Here is a 24479-nt window from a genome sequence, read left to right on the forward strand (position 1 = left end):
ATAATAATAAAAGAAAACAATTAATTCAAAAATAACAACAATTAATTCAAATAATTCAAATAAGTCAAATAATAACAATTTATTCAATTAATTCAAACCAACGAGCAATTAAACAATTAAACTAATAAAAATTAAATTAAATAATTAATTAAAATACCAGGACTATCCTTTTAAAATTAGGGGTATTACAAATTGTGGGATGTTGTGCACTGTTTGCCGTGAATTCGGGATTGGTCATGTATCAAGTTTTGTGCAGGGTCGGCTCACACGAGCCCAGTTTCTGGTGTTATTAGCTGCAGATAGTAGCATTTCTAGGCTTGTCAGCCGGCTGACAAGGGATGTCAGCTGACCGACAGTGCACTTTTGGTCATTCCAGAGAGTTGGGTTCTTAAGAGTGTTGTTTCGGCCAACCGATTCAACCCTTCGACTAACTGAACTCCCATCTTCAGCCAGCCGAACTCCATTTTCAGTCGACCGACAACCCATCTTTGAAAAGTCCTGAGAGCATGCATTTTTGGCCATCGCTTCGGCCGGCCGACCAATTTAAGTCAGCGGACCGAACATGCACTTTCAGCCGGCCGACGCAAGGTCACCAGCCGGCTAACTTTGCCTTTGACCCCTTTCTTCTAAGTTATGATTTGGAGTACCTTGGACCTTGAAGTATCCTGTATTCTACGCATTGACCTTGGAAATGATGTTATTGCCCTTAGTTAACCTCGGGTTTGGGTAAGGACCCGGTTAACGGTTCGGACCCTTGGGTTCGGGTCGTTACATACTTAACCATCGCCTCCCCTCATCTCAAGCTTCCTCATCGCTCTTGCCTCCTCTCATTTTCATTCTTCAGTCCTCATTAGTCGATTCAGTCCTCACTCCTCATACTCTCATTTTCTCACCAGTCATTCATCTTCAGTCCTCACTCTTCATCCTCTATTTTGTATCGCAGCTATCACCCACACACCATCTCAGACTTCTCAGTCATCAACATGGTCACATGGCTTCTCCGATTTACACCACACACCATCTCAGTCAATAACACGGCTTTTCCGGTTTCATCATCTTCCTCGGTTAAGCCTATGAAGGTAATTTTTCTTTTTCTTTTTCTTTTTCTTTTTTCTTTTTCTTTTTCCTATTATCTTTTTAATTTTTCATTTTTCCTTTTCCTTATGAAAAAATTGTGAGTGTGTGAATATTTGATTTGTTAGTTCTTTTGTTGCAAACTTTGAAGTTAGCAGCCAACAACATAATGGAGATTCTGTTTTTCAGTTTTTCTAGAAGTGCACTAATTCTATAATTCATTATTAATAATATAGTATTCAGAATTTCAAACTATCAGTATTTGTTTTTGAAAGGTTATTCATATTTCAAATTATTAGTTGATTATTACCATGTGATGGGATGTAATATTATAGAATTTCAGGCTATCAGTTTTATTTTCTGTATTTATTTATATTTTTATTTTTGCTATTATATTCTGTAACTCAGTTTAATTGTTTTAGCTATGGGCTCAAAGCCTTTCAAATAAGTAAGGGAACACAGCTACACAAGGGAACAACAGGAAAAAAGAGCAAACACCAGTGAGAACCATGGAACCAAACCGGTATTCGGTTCCATACCCACACGGTTTTGGTTCCATTTTTAAGGAACCGTTGTGAATCGTTCCCGTTCCCGTTCCTGTCAGAACCGCGCCGAATCGAACCGTGTGCATCCTTAATTTTGATGCTAGTTATGGCCGGTGTAACCAGTGGGCGCTTGTCCATTTACAAAAAAACTTAAGTTGTTGGGTACTGCTGCATACCCACCCATTTATACCCATGTCACTTCCCATCCGGATCCGATGTGGGATAAGTCTCCCCTTGTAACATTCTCCCCCACCCGAACCCGCGCAATGCCCTCGTTGCTGTTGGATCACTCTACCTACTTGAGGTGAAAACTCGGACGCCTCCGAGCTGGGTGCTTGGCATGACACTTGATCAAGAATTGGGTCTATCTCTGATACCAACTGTAACGGGTGGACGCTTGCCCATTTACTCAAAAGCTTAATTTGTTGGGTAATACTGCATACCCACCCATTTATACCCATGTCACTTCCCATCCGGATCTGATGTGGGACAAGTCTCTCCTTGTAACAGCTGGACACTAAGGTAAGGATTATATTATATGATTTTGAAAATAAAATTCATATAATGGGTTTAAACCTCAAAGCAATTACATTTTTTGAAATCTCAAAGAAATTTATTGAAATCCTTAAATAAATTACATTCAATTAGGGCTTGGGTAGGGCTACTGATTACATTCAATTGGGGTAGCAAATTACCTTCAATAAGGGCAGCAGTTTACCTTAAATTAGGGCTTCAAAATCACTTCCACTGCTTCTTAGAATGGAGGAAAGAAAGGTGGCTTGGTGGCTTCTAGGGCTCTTCCTGAAAAGTTTTCACGCATAGAGGAGAGAAGATGAACCGAGAAACGTGCAACTATGTGGGTGTTCTTATTGAAGATGCTTTGGGGCATTTTTGAAATAACAAATAAAAATTGATAGCACATGTTTGTCACATGTTCTTGCAAGGATAGTTTCGTCACTAAAATTTGATTGCCAATGCATGTAAAGACACGCTATGTTAATATCCCAAACTAACATAATTGGGACTTGTTGGAGTTTTTACAAACAAATTGCGATTTTATGATAAAGAAATGATAGTATTGGAGATTTTATGATTTAAACCCTAAAAATAATAATAAACCCACGAAAACATTAAAAAAAAAAAAAAAAAAAAAAAAAAAAAAAAAAGCGCGCGCGCACGCGCACACACACACACAAAACGCATACTTTACCAACAGGAAAAAAAGAAAGGGAAATGAATTCTCTCCATCTATGCCAAACAGGGGAAGAAGACATAGCGCGCCAATTCCAAACCAATCAACCCCATATATATATATATATGCCCTTACTCTCAAAACCATCACAGAAGAAAAACCCAAACAGAGCACCACCACCACCACCACCACCACCACCATGGGAAAACAGAAGCAACAGGTCATTTCCCGCTTCTTCGCTCCCAAACCCCAAAACCCATCAACCTCGCCTTCTTCACCATCAACATCACAATCATTTCCCCCTAACCCACCAACCCCTCCCCCGAAAACCTCAGCCACTGTCACTTTCTCGCCATCCAAACGCCTTAGGACCTCCCAACTCACCTCACCCAGAACCAAACCCTCCAAAATCCCTAAACTCTCTCCACAAACCCACAATCATGTACCCTCCTCACCCAATTCCTCTCTCCTCCCTGATGACCCTCCCCCAAACAAACCTAACAAAAACCCTAAACTCTCCCCCCACACCCACAATCCTATTCCTCCTCTACCCAATCCATCCCTCCACCAAAGATTTTTAAAGAAACTTCTAGAGCCTTCTGAGGACATTCTAGAACCTTCTTCAAATCCTTCAGTTTCAAATCCCAAGTATACTCCTCTGGAGCAACAAGTACTGGACCTAAAAGACAAGTACCCAGATGTTCTTTTGATGGTTGAAGTTGGATACAAGTATCGATTTTTTGGTGATGATGCAGAAAATGCTGCTAGGGTTTTGGGGATTTTTGCCCATATGGATCATAATTTCTTGACTGCTAGTATACCAACCTTTCGATTGAATGTTCATGTTAGGAGGCTTGTGAGTGCTGGGTTTAAGGTGGGGGTTGTGAAACAAACTGAAACCGCAGCAATCAAGGCTCATGGGTCGAATAGGTTGGGGCCATTCTGTAGAGGGCTTTCAGCATTGTACACGAAGGCGACAATGGAGGTGGCTGAGGATGTTGGGGGTGATGAAGAGGGGTGTGGATCGTGTAGCAATTATCTGGTTTGTGTTGTTGAGAAAGGGCTTGTTACTGAAAATATGAAATGTGGGATTGAGAGTGGGTTTGATGTGAAAATTGGGATTGTTGCGGTTGAAATCTCAACCGGGGATGTTGTTCATGGGGAATTCAATGATAATTTCATGAGGGCGGGGCTTGAGGCCGTGATTTTGAGCTTGTCTCCTGCGGAATTACTTCTTGGGGAACCTCTCTCTGCACAAACAGAGAAGGTAGTGTTTACTTGCAATAAAGTTCATTGTCTTACAATTAGTGAGCAAATAATATTTGTTTCTTTCTTGCTGTTATATCTATAAGGCTTCATTACATATAGTTGCATTAAACGACTTCATTTATTATTATTTTTATCTATGGAATTTGTCATTGTACTAATCGAGAATTCTTTGACTAAATAAAGTGGAATTTCCTACCTACCAAAAACAAGGACGGTAATTTTCTTGGCTGTCTGACTCTGATAGATTATGTCTGATTTTAACTAAAGACATAAGAAGCATAACCATCTTGCTTTAGGGAAGTCGGGGAGAGAGCTACCAAGTGAAGTGAACAAGAACCAAAAGTTTTGCTAGAACCACAAAGCTCCTTAATGGGTACCGTGCCATTTAAATTAATCATTCTCATCTAGTTCAAACAATGATCAAAAGCAAGCTGAGTGGTGGTTTTCATTTGGCTGTTAGCTACTTAATGAATTTCCTTTCTTTTAGCTTGGTTAGGCTTGTGGGTATGTGAGACAGTAGGAAATGCATATGGACTTTTCAGGATCTGTTCATATTTGGTGGTTCTAACAATCTCTGAAAAAGGAAATATATTTTTCTATGTTTGACTTGTTAAATGACATTGTTACTTATACATCAAAATTGTTTGGTGGCTTTATTATCCAAATATTTATTATATGGGTGAGACATTCTTTTCGCTTAAGTCATCGTTGTAATCTCATTCAGGATGCTTTAGTATTATTAGAATGGACTACCTGAAACCGTTATCCATTTTTTTTTCTCTCGCTGAATCTTACCAGATGAGAAAAAAAATATTTCTTTTAAAGAAAAGATAAGCCATAGATTTGTCACAATTTTAGGGAAAGAAAAAAAAAAACTTCATACAGCATTATATATTAAAGCTAGACTTGTTATCACCTTCAAATATAGATTATGTAAATATTGAATGGTTTATACTAATTAATGGTTTGAAATTTGGTAATAGATGTTGTTTTGTCATTTGTTGTTCTACGTCAATTATTCTTTTATGCTGAGTTCTCAAATTTGTGAATTTTATTTTAAGACTGCGTATTTGGAACAAAGTCATCATTCCTATTAATGCTTGAAAAAGAATGAAAATAAACATATGCTTTATAACTAATGTAAGGAAGTCATAAGTACCTGAAATTAAAAAAAGAAAATAAAGAGAAAGAAAAGAAATAAAGAAGCCATGATTATAATAAATGGACAAATTTTGAAATGAATAAATTAGCAGAGGTTAGAAGAAGAAGAAAAATATTATTTTTGTTATTCTTAAGGAAATAGTGACAACAGAATGAATATTTTCTAAGAGGATTATTTAGGAAGAGAATGATCGAGATGGAATCAGATGTTGCATTCTCCAGTATTCTGGTAATTAATTGTAATTTTTCTTTATTGGTGACATACATGTGATGTATATATGTCTGTTCACACAAATACAGAGTATGCTTCTTTAAACTTATCAATTATTATTATTATTATTTTTGATAAGTCTTTAAACTTATCAATTATTATTTAACCATTGATAAAGAGGTGGATCGTAGTTTATTAGTAGGGAAGGGAGATGATATACTTACCAACAGAAAAGAAAGGAGATGAATTCTCTCGCATCTATGCTAAGTGAAGAAGAAAAAAAGAAGAAGAGAAACTTAGCATGCCAATTCCAAAGCAATTATCGCTGTGTATAACTGCCTTCACTTCTAAATCATCACAGAAGAAAGCTAAAACAGAGACCACCACCATGGGAAGGAAAAATCAAGAGGCCATTTCTAGCTTCTTCGCTCCCAAACCTAAAAGTCATTTGACTTAACCTCCTTCACCATCATCCTCACAATATTTTCTCCCAAACCCACCAACACGTCTGCCGAAAATCTCAGCCACAGTTATTTTCTCATCATCCAAACACTTATGAAACCTCCCAACTCACCTTACCAAACCCTCTAAAATCCCTAACCACATGCCAAATCCACGATTATGTACCCTCCCCTTCCAGTTCTTCTTTTTTCTCTCCACTGACCTTGTAAATCCTCCCCTAACAAATCCATCAACCACCCTATGGTCATGTTAGGAGGCTTGTGAGTCCTGAGTACAAGGTTGGGGTTGAAAAATGAACTGAAACCATGACAATTAGGGCTCATGGGTTGAATCTGTTGGGTATCATTCTGTAGCAATATCCGATTTGTGTGTTGACTGTTGGGACTGGGGCTATCAGTGAAAATGTGCAATGTGTTATTGAGTGTGGGTTTGATGTGAGAATTGGAATTGTTGTGGTTGAGATTTCTACTGGGGATGTTCTTTGTGAGGAGTTTAATGATCATTTTATGAAAGCTGGCTTAGGGCTGCGATTTTGAGCTCCTGCAGAATTACTGCTCTGTGTTTATATCTATAAGGCTCCCTTACATAAAGGTGCATTGAACAACTTCATTTATTGTTCTTTTATCTGTGGAACTATGTAATATGTCACTTTTCGAATAAAGTATTTTTTGTATACATAAAGCCATAAAGGTAATGGAAGTATAACTTTCCTGGCTGTTAATTCAGAGAGAATGCCCGAATCAACAGAGGGCATAAGAATTATGACCATCTTGTTTTGGGGAAGTCAAGGAGAAAGCTAAATATTTTGATGAACCAGATCAAAAGTTGCAATTTTTGTTAGATCCTCGGTGATTTGAGGTTTTTGTACAATATGTCACTTTTTGCTCTTTTGTCTCAACTGGGAACATATATCACTTGATAAAAGCCACCTTAGATTCCAGTTTAGATGCTATAGTTGTTAATTGTGGATGCTCATTGTGGAGATTTTGGCCCTGTTTTTAAAAAAATTCAACCAACATTTTGAAGGAGTTGACAACTCTGATGTTATAAATCAAGCCAAGTTTACTGCAATACTTCTGCTAGGACATCAAAGCTCCTGAAAACATCAGTATGTGGGAGAAATATATACTATATTTCGTTAGAAGGATCCAAAAGGGTGCTGAGTAGTTGTTTTACGTTATCTGTTAGCTACTTAATACAACCTCCTTTCCTTTAATTTAGTTAGGTGGGTGAATATATACGACACTTGAATTGCATATGGAGCTTTTCAGGTGAAACGATTCTGACAGTTACTGTTCGCATGTTGCTGTTCAATTCCAATTAGGAATTCGTTGGATCCTTTAGGATCATCTAGTAATCTATGTAAAAGAATATTATTTTTGGATTGTTAAATGCATTGTCATTTTTGCATCCAAATCTGTATGGTGCCTTAAAAAAAGCTTCTGACTTACAGGTTTCCAGTTCAACTCTCTGGTTTAGCCATCTGGTTTGTTATATCAGATCTAAAAAAAAAATTTATCAGATCTAATTAAAAAAAAATTATTTTTTTTCACAATCTTTTGGCGACCATTTGAAGTACAATGCCTCGCTAGGATGTATAACAGGCAATATATATTTGTATTTGTATTTTTTGTTTGCTTATATTATTTATTTATATTTTTAAGTACACAATTTGACATGGTTACATGAATACAACAATTTCTGTTTCTCTTGTGCGATTTGTCCATGTGACTATATATCTCTAAGAATTTTGATAACCCAATTTTGATGGAGGGAAGAAATCTGTAATGTATTTATGTAGTAGGAAATTTTGAAAGGCCAAGTGTAAGAATCAAACCAAGAACACCGCATTTGCTTGATCTCAGGGATGAATAGAGGAACACTACATGACTTCAGAGGAGCCTTTCTGGAAACAAGGCGGTTATTGGTCTTTGTCATTTCTCATCACCTGTTAGTTGTGATAAACATAGACATGCCAGTCTGTGCTTTACTTTTAAAGTCAGTCCATGAATTTCTTTTGCCAGTCCACTAGCCCCTCTTCCCTAATTGTGGTTGAAGTGCTCCTTATGTTATCAGCAGGCATAGTTATAATCAATAAATCTGTTTAAATTTTGGTTCAACCAAACATGAAAAACAATTCTCACATATGCATGCATTTTACAGTGTTTACTTCCCATCTTATTGCTCTTCTATCCTATATTGGCTGAATAATGAAAAATATTTACTTAGTTGCTATTGGCATACGCTGGACCGGCCTCAAATGTCCGTGTGGAGTGTGCCTCACGAGATTGTTTCAAAGATGGCGGTGCACTTGCTGAAGTGATGTCTTTGTATGAGGACATTAATAAAAAGAGCTTAGCAGATCATCAAGAAGAAGAAACAGAGGCATCCAAGCAGGAAAATAATCACCTGGCGATCGAGGTATGATATCTACTAATGTTCTTTCTTTATGAATAGAACTATGCTCAACCATGGGTCATTATTTACCTGGCTAAGAGAAAATAACTTCATATAGTTTACTGGTAAGCAACAATAACTTCATGAAATTTAATGTTAAGTAGTAACAAATTCATGTATGGATATGGCAATAGTTTACTGTCAAAAAGGGGGCAGGAAATTTATTCTGCTTTATTGAGCGTGTTGATTGTTGTAGTTGAGTATGGTTTTCCATTCTGTTTGTTCCTTTTAATCTGGATCTTTACTTTTTTTCCCCCTAACTATGTAATATTGGTTTTAAAGGGAATTATGGCCATGCCAGATTTAGCTGTCCAAGCACTAGCCATAACCATTCGCCATTTAAAGCAATTTGGGTTTGAAAGAATTCTGTGCTTGGGAGCTTCATTTCGGTCTTTCTCCAGCAGCATGGAGATGACCATGTCAGCCAATGCACTTCAACAGTTAGAGGTAATTGGTGCTTTTTATATGGCTTGCTGTGGTGTTATTTGCTTATGACTTTGTTTAGAATCATCTATGGCGTTTGAAGTTTGTGTTACTCATTTATCAATGCACATGTATAATCGGCATCGGAAACTTGATACTCATTTATCAATGCCATAACACGTATAATTGGCAATGGCTACTGGATCTTGTTCTTGGTTTCTTCATCCTTTTAAATATTGGGTTTAATTAGTTAAACACCTTGTAGGTTTTGAAGAATAACTCTGATGGTTCTGAGTCTGGCTCACTGCTGCAGTGTATGAATCATACTCTTACTATATTTGGTTCAAGGCTTCTTAGGCACTGGGTATGGAGTGCACTTATTGTGATTTCCTTGTGCTCTTTATTTTCCAATATTTTAGTTTTGAGTTCTTCCACATGGTACAGGTGACTCACCCTTTATGTGATAGAAATACGATATCTGCTCGTCTCGATGCTGTTTCTGAGATTGCAGAATCTATGGGCTCTTGTGAAGCTTCACAGAATTCTGGCAGCCTTGATCTTGGAGATTCTGATGTCACATTTATACAACCTGAGCTTAATTATGTGCTTTCTTCAGTTTTGATTACTTTAGGAAGGTTACCTGATATTCAACGTGGAATAACAAGAATTTTCCATCGAACAGCGACCACATCTGAGGTAAAATAGTCTGTCCTCAAGCTTGCTAATGTGTGTATGTGTACCGATATCTAGGTTGCATATTTTTCGGTTATTGTTGTGAAAAATCTGACTGTTGATGTTGCCCCATCCTAGATCCCCAGTGTACTCAGTTTTTTCCTTTTCCTTTTTAATCTCTTGCGCTTTTTCTCACACACACTCACTTGTTTTTCTTTTTATTTGTGGGGGTTGGGTAGGCAATGTTTAGGTACCATCGTTGCCTAAGTTGTACTGTAATCTCATTTAATTTTAAATAATTTTTTTCAGTATTTTATTGTGAAGTTTTGGCTTTATGATCCAACAAAATTAAGCAGTTGACATAATTACGATCTTCTTAATGTTATATTTTTCGGTTATTGTTCTGAAAAATCTGACTGTTGATGTTCCCCATCTTAGCTCACCAGTGTACTGAGTTTTTCCTTTTCCTTTTTAATCTCTTGCACTTTCTCTCTCTCACACACACTTTTTTTTCTTTTTATTTGTAGGGGTTGGGTAGGCAATGTTTAGGTACCATCGTTGCCTAAGTTGTACTGTAATCTCATTTAATTTTAAATAATTTTTTTCAGTATTTTATTGTGAAGTTTTGGCTTTATGATCCTACAAAATTAAGCAGTTGACATTATTACAATCTTCTTAATGTTACTACTATTCTTTTGTTCTTTGGTTCATTTAATGTTCTAGGTAGAGTGTTGTTCAATTGATGGTGAAGCCCTTGCATATTGCATAAAGAGTTTACTGAATTAGTACGTCGTCTATTGTTTTCGTGATGATTTTATAGGGAGCTATTGATCATCGATTTAGAGTATCTGAATGGCCTAGGATTCTTTAATTTTCCACTGCATTAGAAATATATTTTTCAAGGCAGTTAAATTTCTTCTTCTTTTTTCTTTCTTTCTTATTTTTTTATTTTTATTTTTTTGGTTAAAGTTTAATCACATGAATTTGAAATGCCAGTAGTTGTGGTAATCTGGATCAATTTCCAAAACGCACCGTTAACAAGGCAAGGTAACTATAGATAAAGTTACATCCGAGAATGAAATCACCATGCATGTATGGGAAGCAGAGAATTTTTGGGATAATGAATTTTTTATCATTAAGCCAGATAGCAATATCCTTTGCTTTAAACTGAATGACATTCAGGCTTACTGGCATCTTCTGTATCACTTCATGGTACAGTTTGTATCAGTCATTCAAGCGATCTTGGTTGCTGGAAAACAACTTCAGCAACTTCACATTGAAGAAGAGGACAAAAGCAAAAATACACCAATGAAGACTGTGCGCTCTGTACTTTTGAGGAGGTTGATTTTGACAGCTTCATCATCCAGTGTAATTGGCAAAGCTGGAAAACTTTTGTCCACCCTAAATAAAGAAGCTGCTGCTCAAGGGGATCTTCAAAACTTATTCATCATCTCTAGTGGACAATTTCCGGAGGTTTTTTACAAATATGTCTCATATTTTGAATTTGTGCTGCACATTGTCTTCACTCATTTTTCCCAATTGTTAGAGAAATTCATTTATCTGCAGGTTGCTAGAGTTCGAACGGCCGTTCAACTGGCAAAGGAAAATTTGGATTCATTGATTGGTTTGTATCGCAAACAGCTTAAAATGCACAAATTGGAATTCATAAGTGTGTCTGGAACAACACATTTGATTGAGGTAGTTGAGTTCAATTTAATTGAAATAGTTTCTCTCATGGATTTTGTTATGTCAAAATTCTAACTTCTTTATTCAAAATGATATTTCTCTCTTTGTGACTTCAAAATCTCTTAATATTTTTTGTGAATTCTTACTTAATTGTTTTTATTTCACTAGGATATCACTGACTTTAACAAGTGTTTGGGTTGCTAAATTTAGAAATATATTTTGGCATAAATGTCTATTAGATAAAGAACTCCAGACTTCAGTGTTGTTTCTGAATTAAGCAAGTGTGTAAATTCTTTTTGGTGGAGGCATAGTTTAGTTAAAAAGGAGGACTCTTTTTATGGCATTATGGGGCTAGGATTGTGGTTTGTAGTAGAAGCACACTGGTACTTCTGGTTGATTAATGTAGTAAATTTTGGAATATTAATGACTTAAACCAGACTCAACTTCAAGAGCAACTCTTTCCTGTTACCTTTGTTTTTTCATTCTTTTTTCCCAGCAATATTTAGTGGATATCTGCCCTGAGATTCGACTCTAATATAGTAGTGTTATTTTATAATATTTATGTTTTTTATTTTAAATCTAAATTTTATATTTAATGGTATCCAGCATAGTTGCTAGACTTATGTTGCCCCAGTACGCTTTGGGAGATTGATGTTGTGTGGTTGTTTATTAAATATCTCTATTGATATCCTAATTCTTCATCTTATTTCTATGACGCTAGTTTGTGTTTGGACCTACTTTAATGTAGCTTTAGCTGCAGTTGCCATCAGATATAAGGGTACCTTCAAACTGGGTGAAGGTAAATAGTACGAAGAAAACAATACGCTATCACCCACCTGAAGTATTGACTGCTTTAGATCAGTCATCTCTGGCAAATGAGGAGCTTCTTGTTGTCTGTCGAGCTGCTTGGGATTCTTTTCTGAAGGAATTTGGTAAACATTATGCCGAATTCCAATCTGCTGTACAAGCACTAGCTGCTTTGGATTGTCTACATTCACTAGCCACTCTTTCAAGAAATAAGGTTTACTCTTGAGGGACTATAAGCTTTACTTTTCATCTTTTTAAAGTTTATGTCATGTAATCTTTCCAAAATCTCTGTTTGCAGAATTATGTCCGTCCTTTTTTTGTAAATCACAATGAACCTGTGCAAATACATATTCGTTCTGGTCGTCATCCGGTATGTAACTGTTCACTAAATCAACGTGTAGTGTTTCAAAATATGACTTGTTGGTACAACGATAATATTTCATTGATACGAATTATTCAAAAGGTTAAAGTACCTATTTTTATGAGTGCTCAAGATAATATGATACTCTCTTTAACTGCTCACGTTAATATGATACTCTCTTTTGTACAATGAGAAACCTTTTCCATCTGTATTAGGAGCTCTAAGGTTAGACTTTAAGGTAATATGATAATCTCTTTAACTATGACTGCTCACGCTAATATGATAATCTCGTTTTTACAATGAGAAACCTTTTCCATCTGTGTTAGGAGCTTTAGGGTCAGACTTCTCCTTTGATTGTTTTTTCTTGAGTGGATTAGGCTGTTGTTTGATGTGTAAATATAATTGAGGTTTTAGAAAATTTCCAGGCATCTGTTTGAACAGACTGCTAATCATGTCGGTAAGGTTTACGAAAGAAAAATTGTTAAAAAATTATAATCATACTTTTTAGATTCCAATGGGGTACATAAGCACATGAATCTTGAAGATAGGGGCGGCTTATTTCAATTTATCTATATCAGTTGATGTAGCCGAAGACCTGGCAAGTCAGTAATGTGTAATGTCTCTCTCTCACACATTGAATGCATGCCAACATACACAAAGTTGCTGGTCAAAATTGGGATGCTTTGCTCTTATCAGGTTTTGGTTTTGATCTCTCTCTCTCTCTCATGAGCACATAGCCACATACACAGGCGCACGTGCATGCATGCACACACATTGAATGCATGCAGAGACACACATGAAGTTGTGGTAACAAAAATTTGGGATGCTTTGCCCTAATCAGTTTTTGATCTAGCAAGTTGGCATCCCAGGCATCTGGTTGCAGATCTGAGTATGTAGGTCGTTTGATGTGCCTTCCTCTGGGAAAAATGGTGTGGAATTCGATTAATAGGAATACTGAAATTTAGGAGAAAGTATGCTTGTCAATTATTAGCTAATTTTCTACAAGTCACTTTCAAAAAAAGTCACTTTGGTTATGCTAGGTTCTGAACTATATCAACAGATCATTCTCATTATATATATTAAGTCATGGATGCTGACTTGGCAATTTTGAATTTGAAAAGATGATAGAGGTTTATTATGTTGTGTCCAGTTCTTAATGTTTTTGAACTTCTATGTAATTCACATCTTTACTGTTTTCACAATAATTTCTGACCAGGTTATGGAGACTATATTACAAGACAATTTTGTCCCAAATGACACAAATTTGCATGCTGAAGGAGAGTGCTGTCAGATTGTAACTGGACCAAACATGGGAGGAAAGAGTTGCTATATTCGCCAAGTTGCTCTCATTGCTATTATGGCTCAGGTATAATCAGTATTTAGAGCTCACATTGATGTTATTTCGCTGTTCATTATTACCTATTCTATGATGTCTCAAAGATTTTCAGTAATTGTTGTTTGAAGAAATGAGAGAATTTGTGGTGGTATGCCAGCTTGATCTATTTTCTCACATCCCCAGTGTCATATTTGTAAAAGGTTCTCTCAACTATGAGACAAATTTACTTATTTCTATCTTTCAAGTACCTGTTGCATGTTTGTTCATGTTCTGAAATAAAAGGTTCCAATCAATTTCTCTTTCCCAACTAGTTTAAGGGCGGGAATCATTATCTTGAAGTACGAAATTTACCTATTTATTTCTTTCATTGACCAAAAAGAATATATATCACAGCCATAGCTTCATCAATATGTGTCCTCTGATTCCTCCAGGTTGGTTCCTTTGTACCAGCATCGTCAGCAAAGCTGCATGTGCTAGATGGCATCCACACTCGAATGGGCGCTTCTGACAGTATCCAGCGAGGAAGCAGCACCTTTTTAGAAGAACTAAGTGAGGCTTCTCACATAGTTCACAAATGCACAGAACGCTCGTTGGTTATTATCGATGAGCTTGGGAGAGGCACAAGTACACATGATGGTGTAGCAATTGCTTATGCTACATTGCATCATCTTCTAGAGCAAAAAAGATGCATGGTCCTCTTTGTGACCCACTACCCTAAGATTATTGACATCAAGAAGGAATTTCCAGGCTCTGTGGGGGCATATTATGTTTCATATCTCACATCACATAATGAAATGGATATGGTCAACTCAAAGTCTGATCAGGATGTTTACAGTATGGATCATGAAGATGTCACTTACCTTTATAAGCTTGTACCTGGTGTTTCAGAGAGAAGTTTTGGATTTAAGGTCTCTCAGCTTGCACAGGTTACTTGCTGTCCCATCTCCCTATAGTAAAGCAGAATAAGTTATATAAAGCATACTTGTTATGGTAATTTCGTGTCACAATCCAGGAGCAAAAGACCTGCAGACTGAAAATTAGCCCTTACCAAAGTGTCCAGAATGCTGAATGAGAGAGCTTGAGTAATAGAAATGAAAAGTACCTGGATCTAAAGCGCCTGTATCAAATTCATGCATGCACAATCTTTATGATATAATTGCATTTATGCACACACCCACACCCACACCCATTATTGCCCCAATTTTGACTTAACCCTCAACCTAGGAGGAGGAGGAGATGCAACAAAAGTTAAATCTCACTGGTGTATATATTTGCATATTATGCTTTGTTTACTTTGTTATCGAGTCCTGGATTTTGTCGAGATAAAAAATAGAAACGCCTCTCTAATAACATGGTGATTGTCATCTTGCTGTTAACCAAGTCCAGCATGTTGATGGTGGGCGAGGATCTGAGTCATGTCGACCACTCATCAATTGTTTTATTTTTGAATCTCAAGCGTGCTCCAGGCTGGATCCAAATGGAGGTGGATCAGGAGTATGTATGCAGCCTTACAAGTTTGAGAAAATTAGCTAGAAAAACACGAATTATATGGGCCTTAATTTGGTCATTGTACCAATACTTGTGCGTCTGCAATACAGATATTTGTAATCCGCGAATTAGTTGTGGATCCGCTTAAAATCTACAACTTCGTGAACAAGAATGGGACTGAAGCCCTTCTTAGGAAGATAAGGGAACTTAGTTTCTCATAAATAAATAAATAGAACTCTTTGGACAATTAAAATGAGGCTGGGCAAAATAGGTCTATTCTCACTGGAGCATTTCTTATCTAAAAGCTCCCTATCTACTACATTCATTTTAAACTGTTATTTTAGTGATTTGGGCTAATATTTGTTTCGTTTCCAGTTACCTTCTTCATGTATTCGTCGGGCCATTGTCATGGCTTCAAAGTTGGAAGCAGCAGTGAGCAACAGAGAAAAAGACAGATTAGCATTGAAGTCAATAAAAGAAACACTCGTAGTTAATCAAGAATCAGCACAAGCTGGCAGAGAGATTGAGGACTTAGAAGAATTGACTGATGCTTACAGGGAATTCTTTTCGAGCCTGAACTCTGCTTTGGGAGATGATGATCTTGCCAAAAGCTGGCAGTTGTTGAAGCATGCTAGAAGCATTGGAATGGAGTTGATCAATAGGTAAAGGTAAAGTATCTAGCCTTCCTGCCTTACTTTGTTTCTTTTTTGTGCTTCGATTCATCTCATGATGTCTATAATCCTTTATTAACATTATAAATTGTTTATGTTAGTTTTGGTTCTGTGGACGTGTCGAGTTTATTTGTTGAGGATGATATCCATTTATACTATCTTTTACTTTCTGACTTGAATCAGATCTTTCTCATAGGGTATCCTATCTTGTATCGGATTTAACTTTGTGGACTTCAAGTGCCTGTGTTGCCCAACCATGAGAGGCGCAGGGAACTTAAATGTTATCATTGTATTTGCATCTGCACGGGTCTTCAGCAGTTTTGTCCATTCCAGTTCGCATCGGTTCATTGAGTCATTTACTCACTTTTGTACCTCTTCAGATGTAAATGGCCATCTTGAAAGCAAAATGGCATATATAGTGCAGGGAGAACGAAGCTGTACCGATAGAAGCATAGAAATTGAGTAATGTGTATTGTAAATTATATAAATAATACTTTTTTTTTTATTGCTCTCTCTCTCTCTCTCTCATTAAAAAATGGAAAAAACAAAAACAATATCTCATATGGCGGCATGCCGGTAAACAACATAGCCGATGGGATGAGTCAGGAAAAGAGGTGTCACTGTGAGGCCCCGAGCCAGAAGCGCCCCCGAGCTTGAGAGTGAGGATGTGCATTGATCCTCCGCTGTTTTGCAGGGTTGCAGTATAGCAGTGGACACGACTGTGATTATAATACAGAGTACTACAATACAACTGATGAACGTTGCCAAACTTGAATCCTCTCCAGCACGAGTATCCAATGACTGTCGCATCTTACAAGGTCAACTTAAAATGAGAATTGTTGATTTGATGATCACTGTCACCGCTATTTTATGAAGATTCAAACCACTAGTATGTACAAGAGAAGATCCAAGTTCGTCATTGTAGCCAGGGTTGGTTCCAATATTCTGAAAGAGGCCATTAGTAGCCACCACTCTGGTCGTGCCTCTTTGATGACGAGAGAGAATCTGGATGACACAGAAATGTTTGAATCCAGAGCTAAATAATAAATCCCATCGAGAACCAGTTATGAAGAGAGCTGGAAGAGAAAAGGCAAAAAGAAAGTATCTTCAAAACAAGACTCCGATACAAAATTGAACCTACGTTTCTGGTATGAATTGCCGCTAAAGCTTCTACACGTTGAACAAATATCCGGATAGAGATCTCCCTTTGATGAAGAAAACCAACATAAATCCCTTCATTATGGCGTGATAAGAATTGCCAAGAAAGCTTTTGTATATAGAATGACAAAATATGAACATAATGGATCAGCCTGTGATGATTTCAATCTTTACATTTCTTCAGCAAAATGAACTTGTAAAGCACGGTTGTACACTAATAGGTCAAACAAATTTCATCACATATTGAAACAAGCCCAAGAGTCATTATCTTATTCATTTAGAAATGATGCTCACAACGATAACACCATTCCAGAAAGCAAAGTTCAAGCACAAACACTTGCCCCACAATAGACTACAAAAAGCAAGACACAACTTGCCTAATGACAAACTTTTATAGATGTTTCACTAACAATAACAAATCAGTATTCCTTATTCCCAAAATTCTTGCACCAGAGCTGCGAGGGAATTGGTCGAACAGGATTATGTGGTCGTTGCTGCAAAATATAAATAAGTAATAGAAGTCTCAGTACATGTTTAAGATTAACCAGAACAAGAACATGACATGATATTTATAAAAATTAATTTCAGTATAAAGAATCGGTCCATTCATAGATATTTTTAAGCAAACCAAGATAAAAAAATGCATAAACATGTTACATCCATTACTTTTTTCAGGAAGACTGGAAGGAGCAAAAGAAAGGCAGAAGGGGGTGTCGTAATGGACCTTTCGAAGTGTCTAATCAAGTTCAAATTTCAATAAAACGCTAAAGAGCATAACAGTTCCTTAGTCTAAGAAGGCCAGAAGTAGAACTAATGTCCCATCCCTTAAAAGAACCAGACATCACGAACTGATGCACAACAAAGGTTCAAATGCTAGTCTTGACTTCAGCAGCACCCAAAATTGACTCTTGCTCGGAAGCCTATAGATCATTGCTTTCATTCATCTTTACTTGTTTACAATATGGAAGTTGGAATTTGTATTGAGAGCCACAAAGATGCACATTTAATAGATTCTTGGCCGGACAATTGGAGTAACCTAAATGCAATCTATGACATTAAATCACCAAAAAGAAACTAAATTGAAAAACCTGGGAACTGTTATCCTATACAAATCAATAAGAAATAAAGGTAGTCACAATAGGAGGCTAGGAGCGCCTTTCACATTTAGTTGTGGGATTGAGGCTTAAAGAATCCACCTCAAATTGTCAAAATGAAACAGATATTCACACTTAAGTCCTAATGGGCTCCAGATTCTTCATGCCCTGACATTCTTTCTTCTGTCAATGAGACAAATGCGCAAGTTCGTCGAAACGATGTGTGGAGTGTAGATGTTTTGTAACTATTATCACACTTTTTTAATAGAAAAAAAGTGAACAAGAAATCCAACAACTGCCATTACAGATATTACCCAGGATTCTGTATTAGAAGAATCCATAGCTCGTCGTTTTGTTAATGGAACATGTTCTGTTTGTGTCAGAGTTGGTAATTTCAGCTCTGGCTGAATGAAATTTAGACTAAAGATCTAATGGACAGATGCTTCCTAGGATATTCAGGCATTTGATTGCTTATCACCTGTTAAACCCCAAAGATTGCTAGAATTTTATTTTAATTTTCCCCGTCCCATTCCTCCTTCTCCCTTCCACCTGTGTCCTAAAGAGGATGAGACGAGAATGGATTTTTTATTTATTTAATAAGTCTCCAAAAACATGGAGGATAGGTTGAATCAGAGAACCGGAAATCTGACACAGAAAATAACATGGTTTATCACATGCAGTGAAGCCAATAAATTGATTAAAGAGGAGAGACAGTTTGATTCAACCAGAAAGTGCAGCAAGAAGAAACATAGGTGGCAAGAAAAGGACATGATAAAACTTATCAATATTCTAAAATTATTAAAATTTTCAATTATCTTTCAATATAAATCCTGAAGGCATTTATCAAATAAATAAATCAATAAATCCGAAATGTTGTCGCAAGTAGTTGGGATTTGAGGCTTTAACAAGTTGAGATAAGCACAAACTCAACTCAACAAAACGTTGTCCAAACTATTCAGGATTCTCACACAGGTTTTATGCTTCTTCCCCAACTTCTGAAGGCTTCATCATAAATTTGAGCATCAGATTACCAAACTTTAATCATGAGCTTTGATCACAATAAAATTTAACAAAGCTAGTTTACTGTACTTCTTTCTCTTGAGAACTAATTCAATGCAGTAAAGGAATGACAATCTGCCGAAGTGAAATTACCGAGTTATATAGGTGTATAGTTAATAGAGGTGTACTTCCACCCTATCCCAATCATAAAATAATAAGAATAATAATAACAACATGAAAAATGAAAAAATAAAAAAGCAAAGAACCCCATTAACAAACATCCTTAATTCATTCCAGATCTATAGGATTAGCCCTGTGCACGAGACTCCCGCCATTGTGGGATCTGGGGAGGGTTAGATGTATGCAGCCTTACCTCCATTTGCAGAGAGGCTGTTTCCTTGTTTCGAATCCGTGACCTCCAGGTCACAATGGAACAACCTTACCATTGCGCCAAGGCCTGCCCTTATTCTAGAGCTATAGAGGTGTATAATTTAATGAAACAAGAACGAGAACCCCTTCGCCATAAAATTAATATTCATTTTCAAGGTCACCAAAGGATTTCTCCACATGATACAATAAAATAAATCACATTCACAATGGTCTGGTGCCTTTTGATAAATAACCATTAACAAACACTTGTAGTTTATGTACATCTAATACACATCCTACAATAAATTTGATTGATGCAATACAAAATATAAATTTATAGTCACACCTTAGGATTTAAGAAAGGGTGGGCCTTGGCGCAACGGTAAGGTTGTTCCACTATGACCTGGAGGTCACGGATTCAAAAAAGGAAAATAGCCTCTCTGCATGCAGAGGTAAGGCTGCATACATGGACTTGACCCTCCCTAGACCCCGTAATGGTGGGAGCCTCATGCACTAGGCTAACCCTTTTATCTTAGGATTCATGAGAAGCCAAAGGCAACACCAATTAAGTACAAGATAAGGGAAATTAGTGTTACAAGGTGTGGTCCTGAACAAATGAAGACCAATAGATGAACCCCGATAAGTGATTTTGATTGAAGTTGAATTGTTCAAGGAACAAGAGGAATGCCAAAAGCAATATCAGACTAGGCAGGGAATAAAGACATGATGATGGCCTCTGATCTAAAGAAGATATGACTTGAGAGGAAGCTAAATGGTGAAAGAAGGATAGGTGTGACTGCATTCTAATAGATCAGGGTTTGCAGAGTTCAATTGAGCTGATTAAGCCTTAGTAAATCCAACCTAATGGCAGTGTCACTAAATAATGTGTCCTAAATGCATCACCTAACAAAAATGATTAAATTGAGTCATGCAAGAGATGAGGCTTTTTGTTAGAATAATAGAACCCAATCATATTTTAAAGTTATCTTATGGAACAATGGCCAAACTTGTGTTAAGATCGTTGATTATGTTGCCAATTACATTACAGTAATACAGAAATCAATGGGACATTATATCATAGGACTTGTATAACCAAACAGAAAGCCTTCGGATTTCACTCACCCCATCCGCAACCCAACTCCAACTCCCACGTACCTTGCAGGATAGAACTCATATAAAGTTCACCAAAACGGAGGTAAAAAGTGTACAATTATAATGGGATTGAATCATTTCTCCCCATAAACAAATTAATACGTAAACAAAAAGCAAGTTAAAAGCTCAAAATTGAAGGTGGGCCTTAGTTACATTCCCACATAGAACATCAAAACAACAGGAAGGAGACACCTTGACCACTAAAAGCATATCTATACAATTATACAAGCAAAGGCCACTTTATTTTAAACAAGGCTGTACAAACAACTCAACCAACACAAAGGCCTGAAAAAAATAAAAAATTAAAATTAAAATTAACAATACAGTAAGAAGCATTTACAAAGGCTAAAATGGATGACAGCAGCCTCCAACGAAGCTGCATAACTCTATTTTCAGTGCATTCCTTGAGCTTCAAACCTTATTTATCCTTTTATTCATTGCTAGAGAGAGTACTCTCTGCAAGGCAATTCATTTACTCATATGAGCTACAAAAGGCTAAAAACTCAAAGCCCAAATAACCTATCGAAAACTATTAATATTTGAATCCTTTAATATATTCGCAGGCCACTAACACTCTTCAATCCAAACAAATTAGAGAACGATGATTAGCGATATAATTCCATGAACCTAAATGGTGCGACTGATTCGGCATATAGACCTTGATATTAGTCAGTTCATTACCATCAACCAATTTCTATACACCAAAAATACATCGCAGTGAAAAATGTTAACTACAAAATCATCTCTTAACACCTACATTGCAAATCACACATAGTAAGAAATGTACATATATATAAATTAAATTAAATAAAAGATAAAAAAACCTCTTTAATAAAACCTAAAACCCCGATCGTAGTTAAACAATAGATCATCACAATCTCAGAAAACCTATATCAAGAACACCAATTTCATATCTGGAAAATAAGAAAATCGAAGACCGTAAAGATTCAAATAGGACTAAGCTCAGATCTTGTTCTACACACACAAATGCATCTATACAATTATATATATAGAGAGAGAGAAGGGAGTGGGAAGGGTGAGTAACCTCGAGCTCAGCAGATTTTATGGCGATGGGGATGCAGACGAGGAAGATGCCGGCCAGGGCGAAGGCGGTGTTGCGCCTCCAGTGCTTGGGCCTGCAGTTAGGTCCGCCGGTCATGGTCCACACTTTGGTTCTGAAGTCTCCTCCGTGGGCCCCATCCGCGTGGTGTCCATGATCTCCGGCCATCTCTCTATGTTCTCTGTGTTCTTCTTGTTCAATTCGAGTACGAAGCAGAAGAGTACTGAGCTAGATGATGATTATGGATGATCTCGAATGGGGTTTTGTTGAAATGCCCCTGATTTGGCTGCTTCGTGAGTCACCCGGACCGTTGATTTTGGCCTACCACATCTGATTTGGGGCTTGGATAGTTGGATGGCCAAAGAACGACGTCGCTCAAGTGTAAGATTATTATTTTTATTATTTTTATATTTCCGCAAATTAAAACTAAGTTCACACACCCACCAAATAGTTGAGCAGATGACTCGAGCTTGAGCTCGATTTCTAAATTTGTTTATTTAAGAAATTGATTGATGTTTAATATTGATCAACTTCACTTATATATGTTCATAAACATATGCTCTCAGGACTCATACAAGCTTAAAACATAATAAAATATCATGAATATTGGCTTGCATGAACTTAAGTTTAGTAACATAAATTTGTATAAGCTCGTATAGATATGGAAAGAGCCAAAACAATCTTAAAAACTCAAATTAAATCCAAATAACTTTTTATTATTAATTGAGTCAAATTTGAGTCGAGCTCAATTTTCTCAATCACTAGTTGAGCTCGAACTCTTCTATCTTTTCAAGCTCATTATGAGTTCAAGCCAAGTCCGAATTGATTCCACAAATAAGTTGAGACGTCATGTCATGCAAACTAGTGGCTCACTCGTGCTGAATTAGCAAGATTCTATCCTTCTAAAATGGCAAATATCATTTTGATTTACTAATAGTATATATGGGATATGATTTTGGCAATTCAACTAAGTTGGTTTTTTTAATTAATGAAATAACAAAATTGCCCTTTTATAATTAGAGTGTATGAGTAGATACTTTTTCAACTAACAGTGGAGGGTAAGAGTGATTTTATAGTTCAGATTTAGTGAAGAAAGATTGAAGGGTGTGTGGGTGGGTGTGGGGTTGCGATCGAGTTCATTTAGATTAATAATTGCCCGTTTGGTGTTGTTGTGGTAATGAAAAGAAAAAATACTTCCATTGTTAAAGCAGTTATAAAAAGTACAGTATATGAAGTACATTTCAAAAGTAAAGTACTTGTTAATTTATTAATAACAATATTCTTTAAAGTATTTTTATTGTCAAAATTTATAATAATTTTATTTTGATAGATGGTTACTATATTTGATAGTAGCGTGACTCTATCAAAAAAAAAAAAAAAAAAAATACAAAACATTTATTTGCCATCCAACATCTTTCTTCTATCTATGGACTAATTAATTACTGTGAAATTTTCAAGCTTGTGTTCTTTGAACACATTATCTTCCTACCTACTACAATTTTTTCCACTTTTATTAATAAAAAAGAAAGCTTAGAATAAGACATACCATCTTCCTCTCTCAATCAAGAAGAAAACTCTGTTTTAAGAACAATATTTTTTCACAATTAATAAAGTTTATGTATAAGTCATAACATGCATGTTGGATTCATTTGCAATCCTAATAACAACGTGTGTGACTGCGCAAGTAGAATTTAGATTCAATTTTTTTTTTTATTTTATTTTAGTTATTATTATTATTATTATTATTGTGTTAATGACAGTCACAACGAGACACAAACATCATTTAATTGCGATTATTTTGTTCTTAATTTTGCATCACAATATTTTAGTAGTACTGAATCGAATTGAGGAGGGTTTTTTTATAACTCTTCAAGCTGAAAGGATTTTCCTTAAGAAATAAAAATAAAATATAAATTTGTAAAATATTTTATTTTCTTTATATTATAAATACACAAACACACTCCGTAAGAAAACAAATTAAATAAATATATAATCTCATGGTCTAATCATAAATTAGAGAAATTGTACCCGTCATCCTACGAAGCATAAATTTGGGAGAAGTCATACATGTCATATTTGAATATAGAAACTTTGTCTAAAATAACACTTCCTACCTTATTTGAAAAACTGGATTGTGGACTTTATATATATATATATATATTTTTAAATAAATAGTGAGGACCAGAAATATTTTCAATTTTAATGTTGGTAGATGTGTATATGTGGACTATTTATACCAATTTCAAACTTTTCACAATTAAAAATTTTAAAGTTAATATGGTATTATTATACAGGTTTTTCAAATAAATTATTTAGAGCATCTCTAGTCTGTTAAAATATCTTTTATATAAATATTTTAATCTCCACCAATCTCTTAACATATACTGACACATCACAAATGTGTAAAATTGTTGTGTATTTTACACAATATTTTTACATAGTTATATCAATATATTTCATTTCATTTTTTTTTTTCTGATTTTATTAAAAAATAAATTATATATTAAGTTAGTTTGTAAAAATTATGTACGTCTATACATCACACTGGTTAAATATTATTATTGGGTGATATTTTATACATAGGTGATGTGGAAGAAAATTTGTGTAATGAATTGGGCGTTTGTCCATCCTGACTCAATTTTTTTATGTGAGACAAAATCCACGACATTTTAGAACACAATTTAGTGGTGCTTAAGATTCCTTGGTGTGTTCCAGTACAATTTGTAATGAATAAGACGTTTGCTCAAAAGTTCAAAAGATTATGTTGTACGTCATACTCGGTCTCATGAGCCCAAGACTCTCCTCAATCCGCCAACCTGATCCTAGTAGAAT

The 24479-nt window shown here is 36.0% G+C and overlaps 2 protein-coding genes across 4 annotated transcripts; one reads left to right on the forward strand and one right to left on the reverse strand.

Moving 5' to 3' along the window:
* The first annotated feature begins 2585 nt into the window (after positions 1-2585).
* Positions 2586-16318, forward strand: LOC132271816 (DNA mismatch repair protein MSH3). 3 transcript variants are annotated; one of them, XM_059773307.1, is made up of 13 exons: positions 2586-4078; positions 8144-8335; positions 8654-8818; positions 9060-9158; positions 9239-9490; positions 10685-10939; positions 11033-11164; positions 11907-12173; positions 12258-12329; positions 13537-13686; positions 14088-14582; positions 15520-15812; positions 15999-16318. In XM_059773307.1, exons 1-12 carry the CDS (start codon positions 2870-2872, stop codon positions 15808-15810), a joined length of 3579 nt encoding a protein of 1192 aa, XP_059629290.1. In that variant the 5' UTR covers positions 2586-2869; the 3' UTR covers positions 15811-15812; positions 15999-16318. The 3 variants fall into 3 exon arrangements, with proteins under 3 accessions (XP_059629290.1, XP_059629289.1, XP_059629291.1); XM_059773306.1 differs by having other exon boundaries at positions 2587-4078; positions 16012-16318; XM_059773308.1 differs by having other exon boundaries at positions 2588-4078; positions 11913-12173; positions 16012-16318.
* An 898-nt stretch (positions 16319-17216) lies between these two features.
* On the reverse strand, positions 17217-21963 carry LOC132271817 (uncharacterized). Its single transcript, XM_059773309.1, has 2 exons — positions 21633-21963; positions 17217-17467 (listed from the first exon to the last, which is right to left on the reverse strand). The coding sequence occupies exons 1-2, from the start codon at positions 21813-21815 to the stop codon at positions 17393-17395; spliced, it is 258 nt and encodes an 85-aa protein (XP_059629292.1). The 5' UTR covers positions 21816-21963; the 3' UTR covers positions 17217-17392.
* Between the last annotated feature and the right edge of the window lie 2516 nt (positions 21964-24479).

The sequence above is a fragment of the Cornus florida genome, unplaced genomic scaffold, assembly GCF_030987335.1.
Source record: "Cornus florida cultivar Cherokee Brave unplaced genomic scaffold, ASM3098733v1 CherokeeBrave_3.0.0_Hap2_Chr08, whole genome shotgun sequence".
Taxonomy (NCBI): domain Eukaryota; kingdom Viridiplantae; phylum Streptophyta; class Magnoliopsida; order Cornales; family Cornaceae; genus Cornus; species Cornus florida.

What these genes read in the sequence shown, in the direction of transcription:
- LOC132271816 (XM_059773307.1), top strand. Translation starts at nt 2,870, where the DNA reads ATGCCAAACAGGGGAAGAAGACATAGCGCGCCAATTCCAAACCAATCA. An exon ending in TTCGTTCTGGTCGTCATCCG is followed by an intron (nt 12,330 to 13,536) that starts GTATGTAACTGT and finishes ATTTCTGACCAG; the next exon opens with GTTATGGAGACTATATTACA. An exon ending in AGGTCTCTCAGCTTGCACAG is followed by an intron (nt 14,583 to 15,519) that starts GTTACTTGCTGT and finishes TTTCGTTTCCAG; the next exon opens with TTACCTTCTTCATGTATTCG.
- LOC132271817 (XM_059773309.1), bottom strand. Translation starts at nt 21,815, where the DNA reads ATGGCCGGAGATCATGGACACCACGCGGATGGGGCCCACGGAGGAGAC. An exon ending in TAAAATCTGCTGAGCTCGAG is followed by an intron (nt 17,468 to 21,632) that starts GTTACTCACCCT and finishes TATATTTTGCAG; the next exon opens with CAACGACCACATAATCCTGT.